The 18,242-nt window shown below is 62.3% G+C and overlaps 1 protein-coding gene across 2 annotated transcripts; it reads right to left on the bottom strand.

Moving 5' to 3' along the window:
- Positions 1-1,412: 1,412 nt before the first annotated feature.
- snx27b (sorting nexin 27b) lies at positions 1,413-17,827 on the bottom strand. Of its 2 annotated transcripts, none has more exons than XM_088905016.1 (13): positions 17,419-17,827; positions 14,095-14,326; positions 13,817-14,009; positions 13,559-13,623; positions 12,878-12,982; positions 11,984-12,062; positions 11,395-11,561; positions 7,887-7,976; positions 7,192-7,341; positions 6,978-7,106; positions 6,514-6,573; positions 6,326-6,388; positions 1,413-4,828 (listed from the first exon to the last, which is right to left on the bottom strand). In XM_088905016.1, the coding sequence occupies exons 1-13, from the start codon at positions 17,718-17,720 to the stop codon at positions 4,781-4,783; spliced, it is 1,683 nt and encodes a 560-aa protein (XP_088761142.1). In that variant the 5' UTR covers positions 17,721-17,827; the 3' UTR covers positions 1,413-4,780. The 2 variants fall into 2 exon arrangements, with proteins under 2 accessions (XP_088761142.1, XP_088761140.1); XM_088905014.1 differs by having other exon boundaries at positions 6,340-6,388; positions 17,419-17,826.
- Between the last annotated feature and the right edge of the window lie 415 nt (positions 17,828-18,242).

Raw genomic sequence — 18,242 nt, 5'->3', positions numbered from 1 at the left:
GGTGCTCAGCAGTGTGAGCCTGGCCAGTACCTGGACGGGAGACCTCCTGGGAAAAACTAAGGCTGCTGCTGGAAGAGGTGTTAGTGAGGAAGCATCCTATAGGTCATTACTCTTAATTTTTTCTTTGCTTTTCCTTCAGCACCTGTATTTTATTTCACTGGTGCAGCACTGTTTTTAATGTAATAGTTAACAGTTCTAGTAAGTAGCTCTCGAGTGGGAGTGTGGGGGCACATCTGGATACAAGTAGCCAGGCCTACACCCTGCACATCTGGATATCCACGCACCTATTTACCACCGAGAGCCTCTTGCTCAAGCTGCACTTTAACACGCCTGCAGCAGTGTTCAGTAAATCAGTAAAAGGAAGAGCTGACAATATTCCACACCCCCACCCAGACACTAACAAGGACTACCGGAGACTGGCACGCCGCGATCAATGGGCTTTAATTACTGAAGAGAGCTCAGCAGACATCAATACTGTTTACTCAGAACTGCTGAAGAGAGATTTATGATCCTGCACATCCATGAGGCTGCTCGTTAGCTTAATTAGGTTAACGACGAGGTTCACCTGACTTCAGGCATGCTGCTCCAAGAAAACGCAATAAACCCTTACTTGCAGTCTAATGATTAGTGATGATCTTGTATATACAGAGTGGAGGGTACAGATCCAGTGGTCCAGTCCGGGCCGGGTCACATAGTAACCCTACACCCAGAGATCACTGGTCCACTCTGGGTCACACTGTAACCCTACAGTCCAGAGATCACTGGTCCAGTCCGGGCCGGGTCACATTGTAACCCTACACCCTACACCAAGAGATCACTGGTCCACTCTGGGTCACACTGTAACCCTACACCCAGAGATCACTGGTCCACTCTGGGTCACACTGTAACCCTACAGTCCAGAGATCACTGGTCCAGTCTGGGCCGGGTCACACTGTAACCCTACAGTCCAGAGATCACTGGTCCAGTCTGGGCCGGGTCACACTGTAACCCTACAGTCCAGAGATCGCTGGTCCAGTCTGGGTCACACTGTAACCCTACACCCAGAGATCGCTGGTCCACTCTGGGTCACACTGTAACCCTACAGTCCAGAGATCACTGGTCCAGTCTGGGCCGGGTCACACTGTAACCCTACAGTCCAGAGATCACTGGTCCAGTCTGGGTCACACTGTAACCCTACAGTCCAGAGATCGCTGGTCCAGTCTGGGTCACACTGTAACCCTACAGTCCAGAGATCACTGGTCCAGTCTGGGCCGGGTCACACTGTAACCCTACAGTCCAGAGATCACTGGTCCAGTCTGGGTCACACTGTAACCCTACAGCCCAGAGATCACTGGTCTGGTCTGGTCTGGCCAGGCCAAAGAGAAGAACACTCAGCCAATGCAAAAATCCAAAAATGAAAGCAATGCCAGACATTCATCAATATATCAATTTATTTAAAAGAATATGTTACAATTTATTACACTAAGGAACTTTACCAAACATTTAAATTTTTACATTTTTTAAAGTGGTTAGCTAGAGCTTGCTCAAATTTTCTTCTTCAATTTGTTTCTTTGAATATCTTATTTCTCAGTGTTAAGAGGATGAGGTGCTGTTAGCATTTTAAACTCTAACATCAGCTGGTCTCACCACACATTCGGTCTCCGTGGAAAATCACACAAATCGCAGTGGAAAAACAACTACAATTAAAAGAGCTTCTGATTTTAGAAATAAATTACAGCTGTGCAAGAGGGAGAGGCTGGGCACAGGTCTGGGAGAATCAGGAACAAGAGGCCCAGATCAGCAACAGGAATCCATTTTGTGTTGCACAGCAGTCTGATCCACTCCAGGTGTTACAGTGCTGTCAGTCAGACTCCCAGTGCACAGCAGTCTGATCCACTCCAGGTCTTACAGTGCTGTCAGACTCCCAGTGCACAGCAGCCTGATCCACTCCAGGTCTTACAGTGCTGTCAAACTCCCAGTGCACAGCAGTCTGATCCACTCCAGGTCTTACAGTGCTGTCAAACTCCCAGTGCCCAGCAGTCTGATCCACTCCAGGTGTTACAGTGCTGTCAGACTCCCAGTGCACAGCAGTCTGATCCACTCCAGGTTTTACACTGGTGTCAGTCTCCCAGTGCACAGCAGTCTGATCCACTCCAGGGTTTACAGTGCTGTCAGACTCCCAGTGCACAGCAGTCTGATCCACTCCAGGGTTTACAGTGCTGTCAGTCAGACTCCCAGTGCACAGCAGTCTGATCCACTCCAGGGTTTACAGTGCTGTCAGTCAGACTCCCAGTGCACAGCAGTCTGATCCACTCCAGGGTTTACAGTGCTGTCAGTCAGACTCCCAGTGCACAGCAGTCCAGATGGTCAGGGAGTCTGACAGCAGCAGCACAGAGCAAAGACACTGGGACTGGGGCACGAGCAAGAGACTGCCACAAGGGGGCAGTACCAAAGAAGACATGTCTGGGCCTGGGACCGTACTGGGACAGGAAGCAAGGGTGGAGGCACTGGCAGCAGGACGCTTTTAAACTCACCTGCTGGTTCTCCCCTCACCCAAGCCCCTCCGTTCATTGAGCCCTTAATTAACCTAACGAGCTGCCTGACTGGCACCCTTACAAGTGCTTTTCCTCTTCAGAGAGCGGGAGAGCTGGGGTCACTCGTGGAGTTCAGCAGACGAAAGGCACCTCCAGCGTGCTGAAGACCTGAACACAGCGAGAGAGTTCAGGTGCATCAGGGTTGGGAACCGGGAGCTCAGGGGATGGAGGACCAGTAGGTGGGGGGGTGGGGAACCCAGTATGGGGCAGGGGTCCACTGAACCGGACCACAGCCTCAGTGTCTGGCCCTCATGCGAGTGGACAGGGATGGCCAACGCCAGCCCGTCCGGAGCCACCAGAACCGGCACCCAACTGTCTGCACTGGCCTGTCCCGCCAGGTCACCTTGAAAAAGAGCTGGGGGCCCACGAGGGCAGCGGGTGCGAAACTTTAATCATCTCATAGCGCAGGTGCTAATGACCTGGCCGAGAGATCTGATCTTAACACTCTCCTCCTGGCCCAGAGCTCCAGGGACACACAGCTCTGGGAGAAGAGTGCCATCTGCTGGCTGGCTGTGGTACTGCAGTCCAACAGAAAACACCAGTCAGTCTGCCTGTAGGGCTGGGGGTACTGACAGCTCAGCCCAATGTCCTGAAAGTGGACGATTCCTTGACTTAACACTCTAAGGAGCTACACTATCTGCTTTCACCATCACCACCAGCTTTCGTCTTTCGGGAAATGCGGTTGTCTGCGGGGACTGTGTGCCAGCGTCTGGCTCCCTGTGAAGCGAGGAGGGAGGGGGACGGGTTTGAGGGACGGCCCCGGGTCCGTCAGTGAAATACTTCCCCTGCTCACTTCCTCTCGCTTTAGTTTACAGCATGGCTCTGAGAGAATAAACAGCATGTATGAAAATGGCTGCACGCATAATGCTTAGCTCCCTTGAGGCAATAAATTTAACAAATCCAAAAAACAAGCAATTCTTTAAACGGATCACAAACGGAATAATTATATATATAAATGGAAATGATGTAAACCAACTGGAACAAGAGAGACAGGGTGTTAAGAGTGACAGACGCCCCCTTCCCTCCCCTGCTGTTCTGGATATCCTCCGGGATTCCACTCGCACCCCAGGGACTGGGAAAACGGGCATAGGTGGAATCCTGTGTGATCCCGGCTCTTGGTGTTCCTAAAGGAGGAAGGAAAGTGACGGGAGTGCTTCAGACTCCTGGGAATGTGTCTTTTCTATTCCCAGAGAGTAGGCCATTCCGAATGCTTGTGACCCGATTCCCAGAGACCAGGCACTTCCGAATGGATTCCTGGAGATCAGTGGCGTCCGAATGCCCGTGGCCAATTCCCAGAGAGCAGGCATTTCTGAATGGATTCCCGGAGAGCAGGAATTTCTGAATGGATTCTTGGAGAGCAGGTGCGTCCAATTCCCGGAGAGCAGGAATTTCTGAATGGATTCCCGGAGAGCAGGTGCGTCCGATTCCCGGAGAGCAGGCATTTCTGAATGGATTCTTGGAGAGCAGGTGCGTCCAATTCCCGGAGAGCAGGAATTTCTGAATGGATTCCCAGAGAGCAGGCATTTCTGAATGGATTCCCGGAGAGCAGGTGCGTCCAATTCCCGGAGAGCAGGCATTTCTGAATGGATTCTTGGAGAGCAGGAATTTCTGAATGGATTCCCAGAGAGCAGGAGATTCCGAGTGGCTTCCCGGAGAGCCGACTACAAGACTTCACCGCCGCCCCCCTTCCTCCTCTTCCCTAAAAGCCCTCTGGAGCAGGAGGCCGGAGGAAAGACTCGGCAGCAGGAACCAGACCGGGAACGCGCTGCTCCGCCTGGGAGTGGGAATCCTCAGCCCTCACCTCAGCATCCATCCGAATCCGGAGTCGGAACCCGAAACCGCTGCCTGGGAAGCCGAACGGCACAGCCGCTGCCAGGTTCCGACCGGTCAGCCGCTGCCCCAGTCCGAACGCATGACGGACTTATGGGCGCTCCGTGCTCTCCCTCTGCCATCCCAGAACTGGACCGGACCGTGCCCCTCGCTCCAGGGATAGCCCCCCCCCTCCCTCGTCCTGTATTTTCAGTCCCTTTCTTTTCCGCCAGAACTGGAGAAGGCGCTCCGGGTCCCTGCTCTCTCGGGTCGGGTCGGGTCGCGTGCTCTCCAGCCGGTCTCTCTTCCCTCGGGGCGCTCCGCTCTGAAATGTGGTTCTGGTTCTGCTCGTGTGGGGTCTGGGCTCGGCCCTGCTCAGGACGTGACGATCTCGCCCCCTAGGTGGCGCCATCCCTTCTGTGTGACCTCAACAGCTGGAAGATATTCTGAAAGGGAGAGACACTTGAGACCACACACTCGCACCCCATCTCACCCCAGAACAACTCACCCCGCCTCACGGCAGTACGACTCGCACCCCGCCTCACCCCAGTATGACTCACACACTCGCACCCCGCCTCACCCCAGTACAACTCACACACTCGCACCCCGCCTCACCCCAGTACAACTCGCACACTCACACCCCGCCTCACCCCAGTACAACTCGCACCCCGCCTCACCCCAGTACAACTAGCACACTCGCACCCCGCCTCACGCCAGTACGACTCGCACCCCACCTCACCCCAGTACAACTCACACACTCGCACCCCGCCTCACGCCAGTACAACTCGCACCCCACCTCACCCCAGTACAACTCACACACTCGCACCCCGCCTCACGCCAGTACGACTCGCACCCCACCTCACCCCAGTACAACTCGCACACTCGCACCCCGCCTCACGCCAGTACGACTCGCACCCCACCTCACCCCAGTACAACTCACACACTCGCACCCCGCCTCACGCCAGTACGACTCGCACCCCACCTCAACCCAGTACAACTCACACACTCGCACCCCACCTCACCGCAGTACGACTCGCACACTCACACCCCGCCTCACCCCAGTACAACTCACACACTCGCACCCCGCCTCACCCCAGTACAACTCACACACTCGCACCCCGCCTCACCCCAGTACAACTCACACACTCGCACCCCGCCTCACGCCAGTACAACTCACACACTCGCACCCCGCCTCACCCCAGTACAACTCACACACTCGCAAACCACCTCACCCCAGTACAACTCGCACACTCGCACCCCAGTACAACTCATCCCACCTCACCCCAGTGCAACTCGCACACTCGCACCCCGTCTCACCCACTCACACATACCCCACCACGACTCACTCCCGCACACACTCACCCCCTCACCTCGGCACACACTCACCCCCTCACCTCGGCACACACCTGCCCCTCACACTTTACTCACCCCAGCACGACTCACTCACCCCAACTCACACCGTCTCACTCCTTTACTGTACCCGCCTCACTGACTCACTCCTCGCCTGACTTCACTTGGCCCTCTCACTCCTCGCCTCACTCTCCCCCCCGCCCGCCACCGTCTCTCACCCTGGACCGCACACTCCCGTCAGTCCAGCAGCCTCAGAGAGGGCACCTGTCCGCCCTCCCAGAGTCGGTCACTCCAGCAGGAGAGCTGCTCACTCCCAGAAACATCCCTCTCTCCCGTGCTTCACTGAGCCCGGAACCGGAACCGGAACCGCACCGGTAATTCAGTTCTACCCTTCGGCCCTGAAGCTCTCGGAGAACCGAGGCGACTGCACCTCTTGCAGGAGAAACTGTGTCAAGGCTGCACGAGAGGCCGAGCAGCGCAGCTGACAGCGAACGGTGGCTGCAGCCCCTGCAGTGGTAGTGACAGACTCTGGCCAGCAGAGGGCGACAGTGCTGCGCCGTGCTGCAGGAGAGCCTGGCAGGGCCCGGCCTTACCTTACTACACATACCGTCTCTACTGCAGTTCTTATTGTCCTTGTCCGTGGCCTCCTCTTCCACCTGGGAGAGAGGAGAGAGGAGAGAGTTACAGGAGAGGAGAGAGGAGAGGGGAGAGGAGCTCAGTGCTGCTCCTCTCTGACCCGGGCTGTCGGATTTGGACGGGACGAGACGCCGGCCTGACTCACCTCCTTCCTCCACCGGAGCTCACAGAAGACCCTCTCGAAGCACTCGTGCATGTAGTTAAACTGCAGCGAGACAGAGAGCAGAGTCTCACACACAGCCGACACCCTGCCGGGGTCCCCCCTCCCCCCAGACACCCCGCCCACACCGCTGGGGTCCCCCCCACACTGCAGACACCCCGCCCACACTGCCCTCCCCCCCTCCCCGCAGACACCCCGCCCACACTGCCAGGGTCCCCCCCCCCCACACTAAGGACACCCCGCCCACACTGCCAGGGTCCCCCCTCCCCCCAGACACCCCCCCCACACTGCCAGGGTCCCCCCCCCACACTAAGGACACCCCGCCCACACTGCCAGGGTCCCCCCCCCCCCCACACTAAGGACACCCCGCCCACACTGCCAGGGTCCCCCCTCCCCCAAGACACCCCGCCCACACCGCCGGGGTCCCCCGGGAGGCCCCCACCACTCACGTATGGGGTGAAGATCTTGACCCAGCGCGGCTTCTTCTCGGCGCGGGCGTACTCGAAGCAGAACGCAGTGCCCTCCTCGTCCGTGTCCCAGCGCTGCATCTCGGCCCAGTCGAACGCGATCACCTGGTTCTGTAGGGACAGGACCCCCCAGTGAGCCTGCGCCCCGCCGCCCCTGCGTCCTGTACCCCCCAGTCCCCCCCCCAGCGCCCTGTACCTCCAGGGTGCCGTCCTCAGTGCAGGCGTGCAGCTTGAAGTGCTGTATGCTGATGGCCGTGATCACGTGACCCTTGCGGCGGGAGTCGCAGGCGCAGTGAGGGAAGATGATCTCGTTGTAGCCCTCGCAGGACTGCAGGACACTGAGGTACTGCAGAGAGAGAGGGGAGCGGGGCCAGCAGAGAGCAGAGGGGCGGGGCCGAGGAGAGGGCAGGGGCGGGGCAAGTGGAGGGGGCGGGGCCGGGGCCAAGGCCGAGGAGAGAAGAGAGAGTGGTGGGGAGAGGGGAGAGGTGGGGCAAACAGAGGGGGTGGGGCATGTGGAGAGCAGAGGGGGCAGGGCCGAGGAGAGAAGAGAGAGTGGTGGGGAGAGGGGAGAGGTGGGGCAAACAGAGGGGCGGGGCCGGGGCCAAGGCCGAGGAGAGAAGAGAGAGTGGTGGGGAGAGGGGAGAGGTGGGGCAAACAGAGGGGGTGGAGCATGTGGAGAGCAGAGGGGGCGGGGCCGAGGAGAGAAGAGGGAGTGGTGGGGAGAGGTGGGGCAAACAGAGGGGGCGGGGCCGAGGAGAGCGGAGAGAAGGGGCGGAAGAGAGGATGGAGGGGCAGGGCAGGAGAGAGAAAAGGGGTGGGGTATTCAGTTACGCAGGCACTTCCTGAGACACGCAGAAACAAAATCCTGAGAACGCAGAGATCAAGAGTCACCATTGTCATCTTGCGCTGCTCAGCGAGTTTCTGCAGCTGATAGGCTTTCTCTTCGGCCTTGATAAAGCCCTTCTTCACATCGTCCACCGCCTGCAGCGAGAGAGGGACAGCTTGGGTCACGGAGCGGGCAGGTAGGGGCAGGGAGACGCAGACCGGCAGCAGGGCCAGGGGCAGGGAGACGCAGACCGGCAGCAGGGCCAGGGGCAGGGAGACGCAGACCGGCGGGGCCAGGGGCAGGGAGACGCAGACCGGCAGCAGGGCCAGGGGCAGGGAGACGCAGACCGGCAGCAGAGCCAGGAGCAGGGAGACGCAGACCGCCAGCAGGGCCAGGGGCAGGGAGACGCAGACCGCCAGCAGGGCCAGGGGCAGGGAGACGCAGACCGGCGGGGCCAGGGGCAGGGAGACGCAGACCGGCGGGGCCAGGGGCAGGGAGACGCAGACCGGCAGCAGGGCCAGGGGCAGGGAGACGCAGACCGGCAGCAGGGCCAGGGGCAGGGAGACGCAGACCGGCAGCAGGGCCAGGGGCAGGGAGACGCAGTCCGGCGGGGCCAGGGGCAGGGAGACGCAGTCCGGCAGCAGGGGCAGAGGCAGGGAGACGCAGACCGGCAGCAGGGCCAGGGGCAGGGAGACGCAGACCGGCAGCAGGGCCAGGGGCAGGGAGACGCAGACCGGCAGCAGGGCCAGGGGCAGGGGCAGGGAGACGCAGACCGCCAGCAGGGGCAGGAAGACGCAGACCGGCGGGGCCAGGGGCAGGGGCAGGGAGACGCAGACTGGCGGGGCCAGGGGCAGGGGCAGGGGCAGGGAGACGCAGACCGGCGGGGCCAGGGGCAGGAAGACGCAGACCGGCAGCAGGGGCAGAGGCAGGGAGACGCAGTCCGGCGGGGCCAGGGGCAGGGAGACGCAGACCGGCGGGGCCAGGGGCAGGGGCAGGGAGACGCAGACTGGCGGGGCCAGGGCCAGGGGCAGGGAGACGCAGTCCGGCAGCAGGGGCAGAGGCAGGGAGACGCAGACCGGCAGCAGGGCCAGGGGCAGGGAGACGCAGACCGCCAGCAGGGCCAGGGGCAGGGAGACGCAGACCGGCGGGGCCAGGGGCAGGGAGACGCAGACTGGCGGGGCCAGGGGCAGGGGCAGGGAGACGCAGACTGGCAGCAGGGGCAGGGAGACGCAGACCGGCAGCAGGGGCAGGAAGACGCAGACCGGCGGGGCCAGGGGCAGGGGCAGGGAGACGCAGACCGGCGGCAGGGGCAGGGGCAGGGAGACGCAGACCGCCAGCAGGGCCAGGGGCAGGAAGACGCAGACCGGCGGGGCCAGGGGCAGGGGCAGGGAGACGCAGACCGCCAGCAGGGCCAGGGGCAGGAAGACGCAGACTGGCGGGGCCAGGGGCAGGGGCAGGGAGACGCAGACTGGCAGCAGGGGCAGGGAGACGCAGACCGGCAGCAGGGGCAGGAAGACGCAGACCGGCGGGGCCAGGGGCAGGGGCAGGGAGACGCAGACTGGCGGGGCCAGGGGCAGGGGCAGGAAGACGCAGACCGGCAGCAGGGGCAGGGAGACGCAGACCGGCAGCAGGGGCAGGAAGACGCAGACCGGCGGGGCCAGGGGCAGGGGCAGGGAGACGCAGACCGGCGGCAGGGGCAGGGGCAGGGAGACGCAGACCGCCAGCAGGGCCAGGGGCAGGGAGACGCAGACCGGCGGGGCCAGGGCCAGGGGCAGGGAGACGCAGACCGGCGGGGCCAGGGCCAGGGGCAGGGAGACGCAGACCGGCAGCAGGGGCAGGGAGACGCAGACCGGCAGCAGGGGCAGGAAGACGCAGACCGGCGGGGCCAGGGGCAGGGGCAGGGAGACGCAGACTGGCGGGGCCAGGGGCAGGGCCAGGGGCAGGGAGACGCAGACCGGCGGGGCCAGGGGCAGGGAGACGCAGACCGGCAGCAGGGCCAGGGGCAGGGAGACGCAGACCGGCAGCAGAGCCAGGAGCAGGGAGACGCAGACCGCCAGCAGGGCCAGGGGCAGGGAGACGCAGACCGCCAGCAGGGCCAGGGGCAGGGAGACGCAGACCGCCAGCAGGGCCAGGGGCAGGGAGACGCAGACCGGCGGGGCCAGGGGCAGGGAGACGCAGACTGGCGGGGCCAGGGGCAGGGAGACGCAGACCGGCAGCAGGGCCAGGGGCAGGGAGACGCAGACCGCCAGCAGGGCCAGGGGCAGGGAGACGCAGACCGGCAGCAGGGCCAGGGGCAGGGAGACGCAGTCCGGCGGGGCCAGGGGCAGGGAGACGCAGTCCGGCAGCAGGGGCAGAGGCAGGGAGACGCAGACCGGCAGCAGGGCCAGGGGCAGGGAGACGCAGACCGGCAGCAGGGCCAGGGGCAGGGAGACGCAGTCCGGCAGCAGGGCCAGGGGCAGGGGCAGGGAGACGCATTCCGGCAGCAGAGCCAGGGGCAGGGGCAGGGAGACGCAGACCGGCAGCAGGGGCAGGAAGACGCAGACCGGCGGGGCCAGGGGCAGGGGCAGGGAGACGCAGTCCGGCGGGGCCAGGGGCAGGGGCAGGGAGACGCAGACTGGCAGCAGGGGCAGGGAGACGCAGACCGGCAGCAGGGGCAGAGGCAGGGAGACGCAGTCCGGCGGGGCCAGGGGCAGGGAGACGCAGTCCGGCGGGGCCAGGGGCAGGGGCAGGGAGACGCAGACCGGCAGCAGAGCCAGGGGCAGGGGCAGGGAGACGCAGACCGGCAGCAGGGGCAGGAAGACGCAGACCGGCGGGGCCAGGGGCAGGGGCAGGGAGACGCAGACTGGCGGGGCCAGGGGCAGGGGCAGGGGCAGGGAGACGCAGACTGGCGGGGCCAGGGGCAGGGGCAGGGGCAGGGAGACGCAGACTGGCGGGGCCAGGGGCAGGGGCAGGGAGACGCAGACTGGCAGCAGGGGCAGGGAGACGCAGACCGGCAGCAGGGGCAGGGAGACGCAGACCGGCAGCAGGGGCAGGGAGACGCAGACCGGCGGGGCCAGGGGCAGGGGCAGGGAGACGCAGACCGGCAGCAGAGCCAGGGGCAGGGGCAGGGAGACGCAGACCGGCAGCAGGGGCAGGAAGACGCAGACCGGCGGGGCCAGGGGCAGGGGCAGGGAGACGCAGACTGGCGGGGCCAGGGGCAGGGGCAGGGGCAGGGAGACGCAGACTGGCGGGGCCAGGGGCAGGGGCAGGGGCAGGGAGACGCAGACCGGCGGGGCCAGGGGCAGGGGCAGGGAGACGCAGACTGGCGGGGCCAGGGGCAGGGGCAGGGGCAGGGAGACGCAGACTGGCGGGGCCAGGGGCAGGGGCAGGGAGACGCAGACTGGCGGGGCCAGGGGCAGGGGCAGGGGCAGGGGCAGGGAGACGCAGACTGGCGGGGCCAGGGCCAGGGGCAGGGGCAGGGAGACGCAGACTGGCGGGGCCAGGGGCAGGGGCAGGGGCAGGGAGACGCAGACCGGCGGGGCCAGGGCCAGGGGCAGGGAGACGCAGACCGGCGGCAGGGGCAGGGAGACAGACCTGGTAGAAGCAGTAGCTGATGGCCAGCTCGTTGTTGTTCAGCAGCAGCACCTCCTGCTCCGTGGTGAACAGCCACTTGCGGACGGTCAGGCAGGTGCCCGGCACGGCGGAGGTGTAGTTCTGGACATACAGCTTGTGGGGGAACTCGTTCGGGGCAAGCTTTCTCACTGCCACAGAGAGACACAGGGGGGTTCAGAGCCCCCTCACTGCCACAGAGAGACACAGGGGGGTTCAGAGCCCCCTCACTGCCACAGAGAGACACAGGGGGGTTCAGAGCCCCCTCACTGCCACAGAGAGACACAGGGGGGTTCAGAGCCCCCTCACTGCCACAGAGAGACACAGGGGGGTTCAGAGCCCCCTCACTGCCACAGAGAGACACAGGGGGGTTCAGAGCCCCCTCACTGCCACAGAGAGACACAGGGGGGTTCAGAGCCCCCTCACTGCCACAGAGAGACACAGGGGGGTTCAGAGCCCCCTCACTGCCACAGAGAGACACAGGGGGGTTCAGAGCCCCCTCACTGCCACAGAGAGACACAGGGCTCAGAGTGGAACAACTTGTTGCGCCTGTGTCTGCGGTGTTGAGACTCACCGAAGGAGTGGTTGATGACCTCAAACAGGGCGAAGTAACTGGCTGTGATACTGTCCATCCCCACCTTCGATACCACAGCCTGACAGGAGAGGAAGAGAGAGGGGCGATCAGGAAACGGAGTTTATTTTCAACAAGGCCTTTTTTTACAGCACAACAAACAGACACATAGCTGGAGAGATCAAAACAGAATCATCGACAACAGCAACAACAACACCCACAGCACAGAGCACCACCAGGCCCAGCAGAGTCCTTAACAACCACCGCACAGAGCACCACCAGGCCCAGCAGAGTCTGACAACAGCAACACCCACCGCACAGAGCACCACCAGGCCCAGCAGAGTCCTCTACAACCACAGCACAGAGCACCACCAGAGTCCTTGCCAACCACAGCACAGAGCACCACCAGGCCCAGCAGAGTCCTTGCCAACCACAGCACAGAGCACCACCAGGCCCAGCAGAGTCTGACAACAACCACCACAGCACAGAGCACCACCAGCTCCAGCAGAGTCCTCAACCACCACAGCACAGAGCACCACCAGGCCCAGCAGAGTCTGACAACGGCAACAACCACAGCACAGAGCACCACCAGGCCCAGCAGAGTCTGACAACGGCAACAACCACAGCACAGAGCACCACCAGGCCCAGCAGAGTCCTCGACAACCACAGCACAGAGCACCACCAGGCCCAGCAGAGTCCTTGACAACCACAGCACAGAGCACCACCAGGCCCAGCAGAGTATGACAACCACCACCACAGCACAGAGCACCACCAGCCCCAGCAGGGTCCTCAACCACCACAGCACAGAGCACCACCAGGCCCAGCAGAGTCCTCGACCACCACAGCACAGAGCACACCAGGCCCAGCAGCAGTGGACGACGCAGAGAGCAGGGGTACCTGGTAGACGTGGTCAGTGGTGCTGTTCTTCCTCACACGCACGGTCACTGTACTTCTGTCTGGCAGTGCCACTCGCAGCTCGACATCTGACACTCCGTTATAGTTCTGAAACACAGAGCTGTCACTGAGACAGGCAGGCGGGAGAGAGGAGAGACAGGCAGGCAGGCAGGTAAGAGAGAGGAGAGACAGGCAGGCGGGAGAGAGGAGAGACAGGCAGGCAGGCAGGTAAGAGAGAGGAGAGACAGGCAGGCGGGAGAGAGGAGAGACAGGCAGGCAGGCAGGTAAGAGAGAGGAGAGACAGGCGGGCGGGAGAGAGGAGAGACAGGCAGGCGGGCAGGTAAGAGAGAGGAGAGACAGGCAGGCGGGAGAGAGGAGAGACAGGCAGGCAGGCAGGTAAGAGAGAGGAGAGACAGGCAGGCGGGAGAGAGGAGAGACAGACAGGCAGGTAAGAGAGAGGAGAGACAGGCAGGCGGGAGAGAGAGAGGAGAGACAGGCAGGCGGGAGAGAGAGAGGAGAGACAGGCAGGCGGGAGAGAGGAGAGACAGACAGGCAGGTAAGAGAGAGGAGAGACAGGCAGGCGGGAGAGAGAGAGGAGAGACAGGCAGGCAGGGGAGAGAGAGGAGAGACAGGCAGGCAGGGGAGAGACAGACAGGCAGGGGAGAGACAGAAAAACCCACTGACCTCGTCGGACTCTGACAGGAACTCCTGCATGATGTCGCTCTCCCCGATGACCCTCACGGAGCAGACTGCAGAGAGAGCTGGGTGTGAGAATACAGTCCTCCTGCCCCAGGGTCACCCCTCAACTCCCCCGTCACACCTGCCACCTCCACATCCCACCTCCTCTCCCCCCACCTCCTCTCCCCCTGCCCCACCCCTCCTCCCTCCTCTCCCCCTGCCCCCTGCCTCACCCCCCCCCCCCCCCTCTAAGAAAGCACCCACCCTTCTCCAGGTACTCCTCCAGCCCGCGGCGCCGGGCGTCCAGCTGCTGCTCGGACAGGGAGAAGGGCCACTTGCCCGGCAGCTTGGGGAAGGTGAAGCTGGCGAACTCCCTCTTCAGGTTCTGGTGCAGGATGGCGAACTCGCGGTACCGCTTGGAGCACAGCTGCCGGCCCGCCATGTACACGTGGTACACCTGCACACAGGGGAGAGCGTCAGCGGCGTGGGCCGGGCCGGGCCGGGCCGCGTGCCCCCGGCGCCCCCGGACCGCCCGCGCTCACCACGAACTTCTCGCTGCCCTGCTCCACGTGCTTGTAGGTGGGCACGGAGATGGGCACGGCCTGCTTCTCGGTGTAGTCGTAGAAGGACTGGCCCGAGGAGTCGTCCCCAGGGTCCAGGCTGTCGGCCTCGGGCTGCGGCACCGACAGCACCGTCAGCACCAGCTCCCGCTCGCCCGCCCGGATCAGGTCCACCACCTGCTTGTGCGTGGCCCCTTCCACACTCACGCCATTCCTGCCAGGAGAGAGGGGCATCAGAGAGAGGGAGAGACAGGCAGAACAGAGAGAGAGGCAGAACAGAGAGAGAGGCAGAACAGAGAGAGAGAAAGAGAGAGAGACAGGCAGAACAGAGAGAGAGAGAAACAGAGAGAGAGGCAGAACAGAGAGAGAGAAAGAGAGGCAGAACAGAGAGAGAGAGAGAGAGAGAGGCAGAACAGAGAGAGGCAGAACAGAGAAACAGAGAGAGAGGCAGAACAGAGAGAGAGAAAGAGAGAGAGACAGGCAGAACAGAGAGAGAGAGAAACAGAGAGAGAGGCAGAACAGAGAGAGAGAAAGAGAGGCAGAACAGAGAGAGAGAGAGAGAGAGAGAGGCAGAACACAGAGAGGCAGAACAGAGAGAGAAACAGAGAGAGAGGCAGAACAGAGAAACAGAGAGAGAGGCAGAACAGAGAGAGAGAGACAGGCAGAAAGAGAAAAAGAGAAGCAGTACAGAGAGAGAGGCAGTACAGAGAGAGAGGAAGCTCAGACTGAGGCCAGTGGCTGGGGGGGGGGGGGTGGTGTCTCGGATTGGCACAGAGTTGGTTTCCTGGCTTAAGGGGCTCAAGCAGTTCGGAAAACAATCCCGAGACGTCCACACGCGCGGGATGTCAACACCGCAGGCAATTCCTCCATTCTGCAGAAATCAGTGTGAGGCTGAGCCTCCCCGCTCCACACCCCCGCCACTCTGAGCGTGAAGCTGAGCCACACCTGCAGGGCCGGGTCAAGGAGACCGGCTGGCTCCAGTGGTCCTCCTCGACACGACAGACCCCGCCACCCCCCGACCCTCACAGCCGCTCGGGGCGGTTTCACATCGCCGAGCGAGACTGACCCCCCCCACCCCCCCCGGAGTGCACGTGCGCAGGTCCGGCTCCTCCCCCGCCTCCTGAGCTCTTTACCGCGCCAGATCTCTGTAATTACAGGCCTGATGGGTCTCGCCACAGCCCAGACACCGCCCGTCTCCACGCCAACCACCGCCATGCCGTCCCCCCTCCCCCCTCCCACTCCCACACACAGGACAGCCACAGCCGAGCGTCGGATCACCAGGGCTGAGGCTGAAGCAGAGACTGACAGTCCAGAGATCACCGGTCCAGTCTGGGCCGGGTCACACTGTAACCCTACAGTCCAGAGATCACTGGTCCAGTCTGGGCCGGGTCACACTGTAACCCTACAGTCCAGAGATCACCGGTCCAGTCTGGGCCGGGTCACACTGTAACCCTACAGTCCAGAGATCGCTGGTCCAGTCTGGGTCACACTGTAACCCTATAGTCCAGAGATCGCTGGTCCAGTCTGGGTCACACTGTAACCCTACAGTCCAGAGAACACTGGTCCAGTCTGGGTCACACTGTAACCCTACAGTCCAGAGATCGCCGGTCCAGTCTGGGTCACACTGTAACCCTACAGTCCAGAGATCACTGGTCCAGTCTGGGTCACACTGTAACCCTACAGTCCAGAGATCGCTGGTCCAGTCTGGGTCACACTGTAACCCTACAGTCCAGAGATCGCCGGTCCAGTCTGGGCCGGGTCACAGTGTAACCCTACAGTCCAGAGATCGCTGGTCCAGTCTGGGTCACACTGTAACCCTACAGTCCAGAGATCACTGGTCCAGTCTGGGTCACACTGTAACCCTACAGTCCAGAGATCGCTGGTCCAGTCTGGGTCACACTGTAACCCTACAGTCCAGAGATCGCTGGTCCAGTCTGGGTCACACTGTAACCCTACAGTCCAGAGATCACTGGTCCAGTCTGGGTCACACTGTAACCCTACAGTCCAGAGATCGCTGGTCCAGTCTGGGTCACACTGTAACCCTACAGTCCAGAGATCGCCGGTCCAGTCTGGGCCGGGTCACAGTGTAACCCTACAGTCCAGAGATCGCTGGTCCAGTCTGGGTCACACTGTAACCCTACAGTCCAGAGATCACTGGTCCAGTCTGGGTCACACTGTAACCCTACAGTATCCAACTGGAGTGGATCAGATGGCTGGACCGGCTGTCCTCCTGGTGTAACAGCCCTGTGTCTTAACCACTGGACCAGCTGTCCCCCCGGTGTAACAGCCCTGTGTCTTAACCGCTGGCCCAGCTGTCCTCCTGGTGTAACAGCCCTGTGTCTTCACCACTGGACCGGCTGTCCTCCCGGTGTAACAGCCCTGTGTCTTAACCACTAGCCCAGCTGTCCTCCCGGTGTAACAGCCCTGTGTCTTAACCGCTGGCCCAGCTGTCCTCCTGGTGTAACAGCCCTGTGTCTTAACCACTAGCCCAGCTGTCCTCCCGGTGTAACAGCCCTGTGTCTTAACCGCTGGCCCAGCTGTCCTCCTGGTGTAACAGCCCTGTGTCTTAACCACTAGCCCAGCTGTCCTCCCGGTGTAACAGCCCTGTGTCTTAACCGCTGGCCCAGCTGTCCTCCCGGTGTAACAGCCCTGTGTCTTCACCGCTGGCCCAGCTGTCCTCCGGTACAGAGTGCGCTGGGAGACGGGGGTGAGAGAGTGCTAGTTGAGTATCGGGCTGTATGTGCTGTGAATTCTTAATGAGCCCGAGTTGTCGCCACAGGTCCAGCCCGACATTTTCCATCCCTTTCAAACGCACCGCCAGCCCTCGCCGAGACACGCGTGACCGATCCCCGCGGGTCCCCCCCCTCCACACCACCCCACGCGTCGCTCGGCCGGGACGGGGAGCTCGCGCTGGAGGGGCCCGTGCACTCCGAGCCGGGGCGGCGCGCGCGCGCGCGAGGGCGTCTGTGTGTGTGTGCGGAATGTCTAATGAACCGGAACCAGACCGGCGGCGGTTCGGAGGCTCGGACGGGCGTCGCGCAGGACTCAGCCAAGACTGAAGCACCGCGGCCGGTTTCGACATTCAGCCCCCGTCAGCTCATCAGGAGCTCGGGCAGCGTCCACCCCGCGGAGCGGACACACAAAACAACAACCGTGTTCCTGCGACACGCCGCGGGGACAGCGGGCGAGCCAAGCCCACCCTCCGTGTCCCCCCTCCCCACGCCGGCTGCACTGACGACACTGCTGCACGGTCTCCCGGTACCGCCGCGGCGCCGGACTGCGGGGCCCCGGGTCGGGTCCACTCACACTTCCAGGATCCGGTCGCCCTTGGAGATGCCGGCTCGGTCCGCCGCCCCCCCCGGCAGCACGGCGCTGACGTGCTGGAGGGGCGCGTACAGCTCCCCGTTAATGCTGCGGAGCTGTCCGCCTTCGCTGACCTGCCCCCGCACGTTAAACCCGTATCCCGAGTCCGACTTGACGATCCGGACCAGCCGCGGGCCCGACGCGACCGTGGTGGCGGTGCCGCAGGGCCCGGAGCCGCTCTTGGGCGGCGGATGCAGAAGCGAGGGCGGCCCCGACCGAGTCCCGTCTCCCTCTTCGTCCGCCATCTTTTCACAACAACATATGCAGGTTTTACAGCGGAGCCCGGCAGCAATTACACCCGAGCTGCCTTTTCGCTCAGACAGCTCTACAGACCGCTGCCGTCAGCATCACAAGACCCGTCCCCCCCCCCTCCTCTTCCCCTCCGCCTGGCCAGGCTCGCCAAGCATTGTGGGACGTGTAGTTTAAATCACCCCTCACAAACTGGAGGGTCCGTCAGTGTGGCCCGCTTTGAAAACTACATTTCCCACAAAGCCACAGAGACAAACACTATAATCTGGTGTGCGTGATGGCAGGAATTCTGGGAAGCAGAGTTTGTTTTGAGCGAGAATCTCCTTGCTGAGCTGAGGTTTTAAACCAGAACTTTTTTTTTTATGAATCTTGCAGTGGTACAGTTTAGAATATTTCCCAATAAGTCATAAAAAAACGCTAAATATTTCGCTCATATTTCATGCATAGTTTCCTTACACACAAACTCAAATCAGAACAGATGAATTTTATTTAGTGATATTATTGTACTTTTGATGTAC

The sequence above is a fragment of the Atractosteus spatula genome, chromosome 25, assembly GCF_055471065.1.
Source record: "Atractosteus spatula isolate fAtrSpa1 chromosome 25, fAtrSpa1.hap1, whole genome shotgun sequence".
In the NCBI taxonomy this organism is placed as follows: domain Eukaryota; kingdom Metazoa; phylum Chordata; class Actinopteri; order Semionotiformes; family Lepisosteidae; genus Atractosteus; species Atractosteus spatula.
Note: the sequence above shows the minus strand (reverse complement) of the source record. Positions and strands in the feature narration are given on the sequence as shown.

Coding starts and splice junctions, on each gene's coding strand:
- snx27b (XM_088905014.1), bottom strand. CDS start 17,720: ATGGCGGACGAAGAGGGAGACGGGACTCGGTCGGGGCCGCCCTCGCTT. Junction 14,327..17,418: donor GGCGACCGGATCCTGGAAGT/GTGAGTGGACCC, acceptor CTCTCCTGGCAG/GAATGGCGTGAGTGTGGAAG. Junction 6,574..6,977: donor TCAAGATCTTCACCCCATAC/GTGAGTGGTGGG, acceptor GTCTCGCTGCAG/TTTAACTACATGCACGAGTG.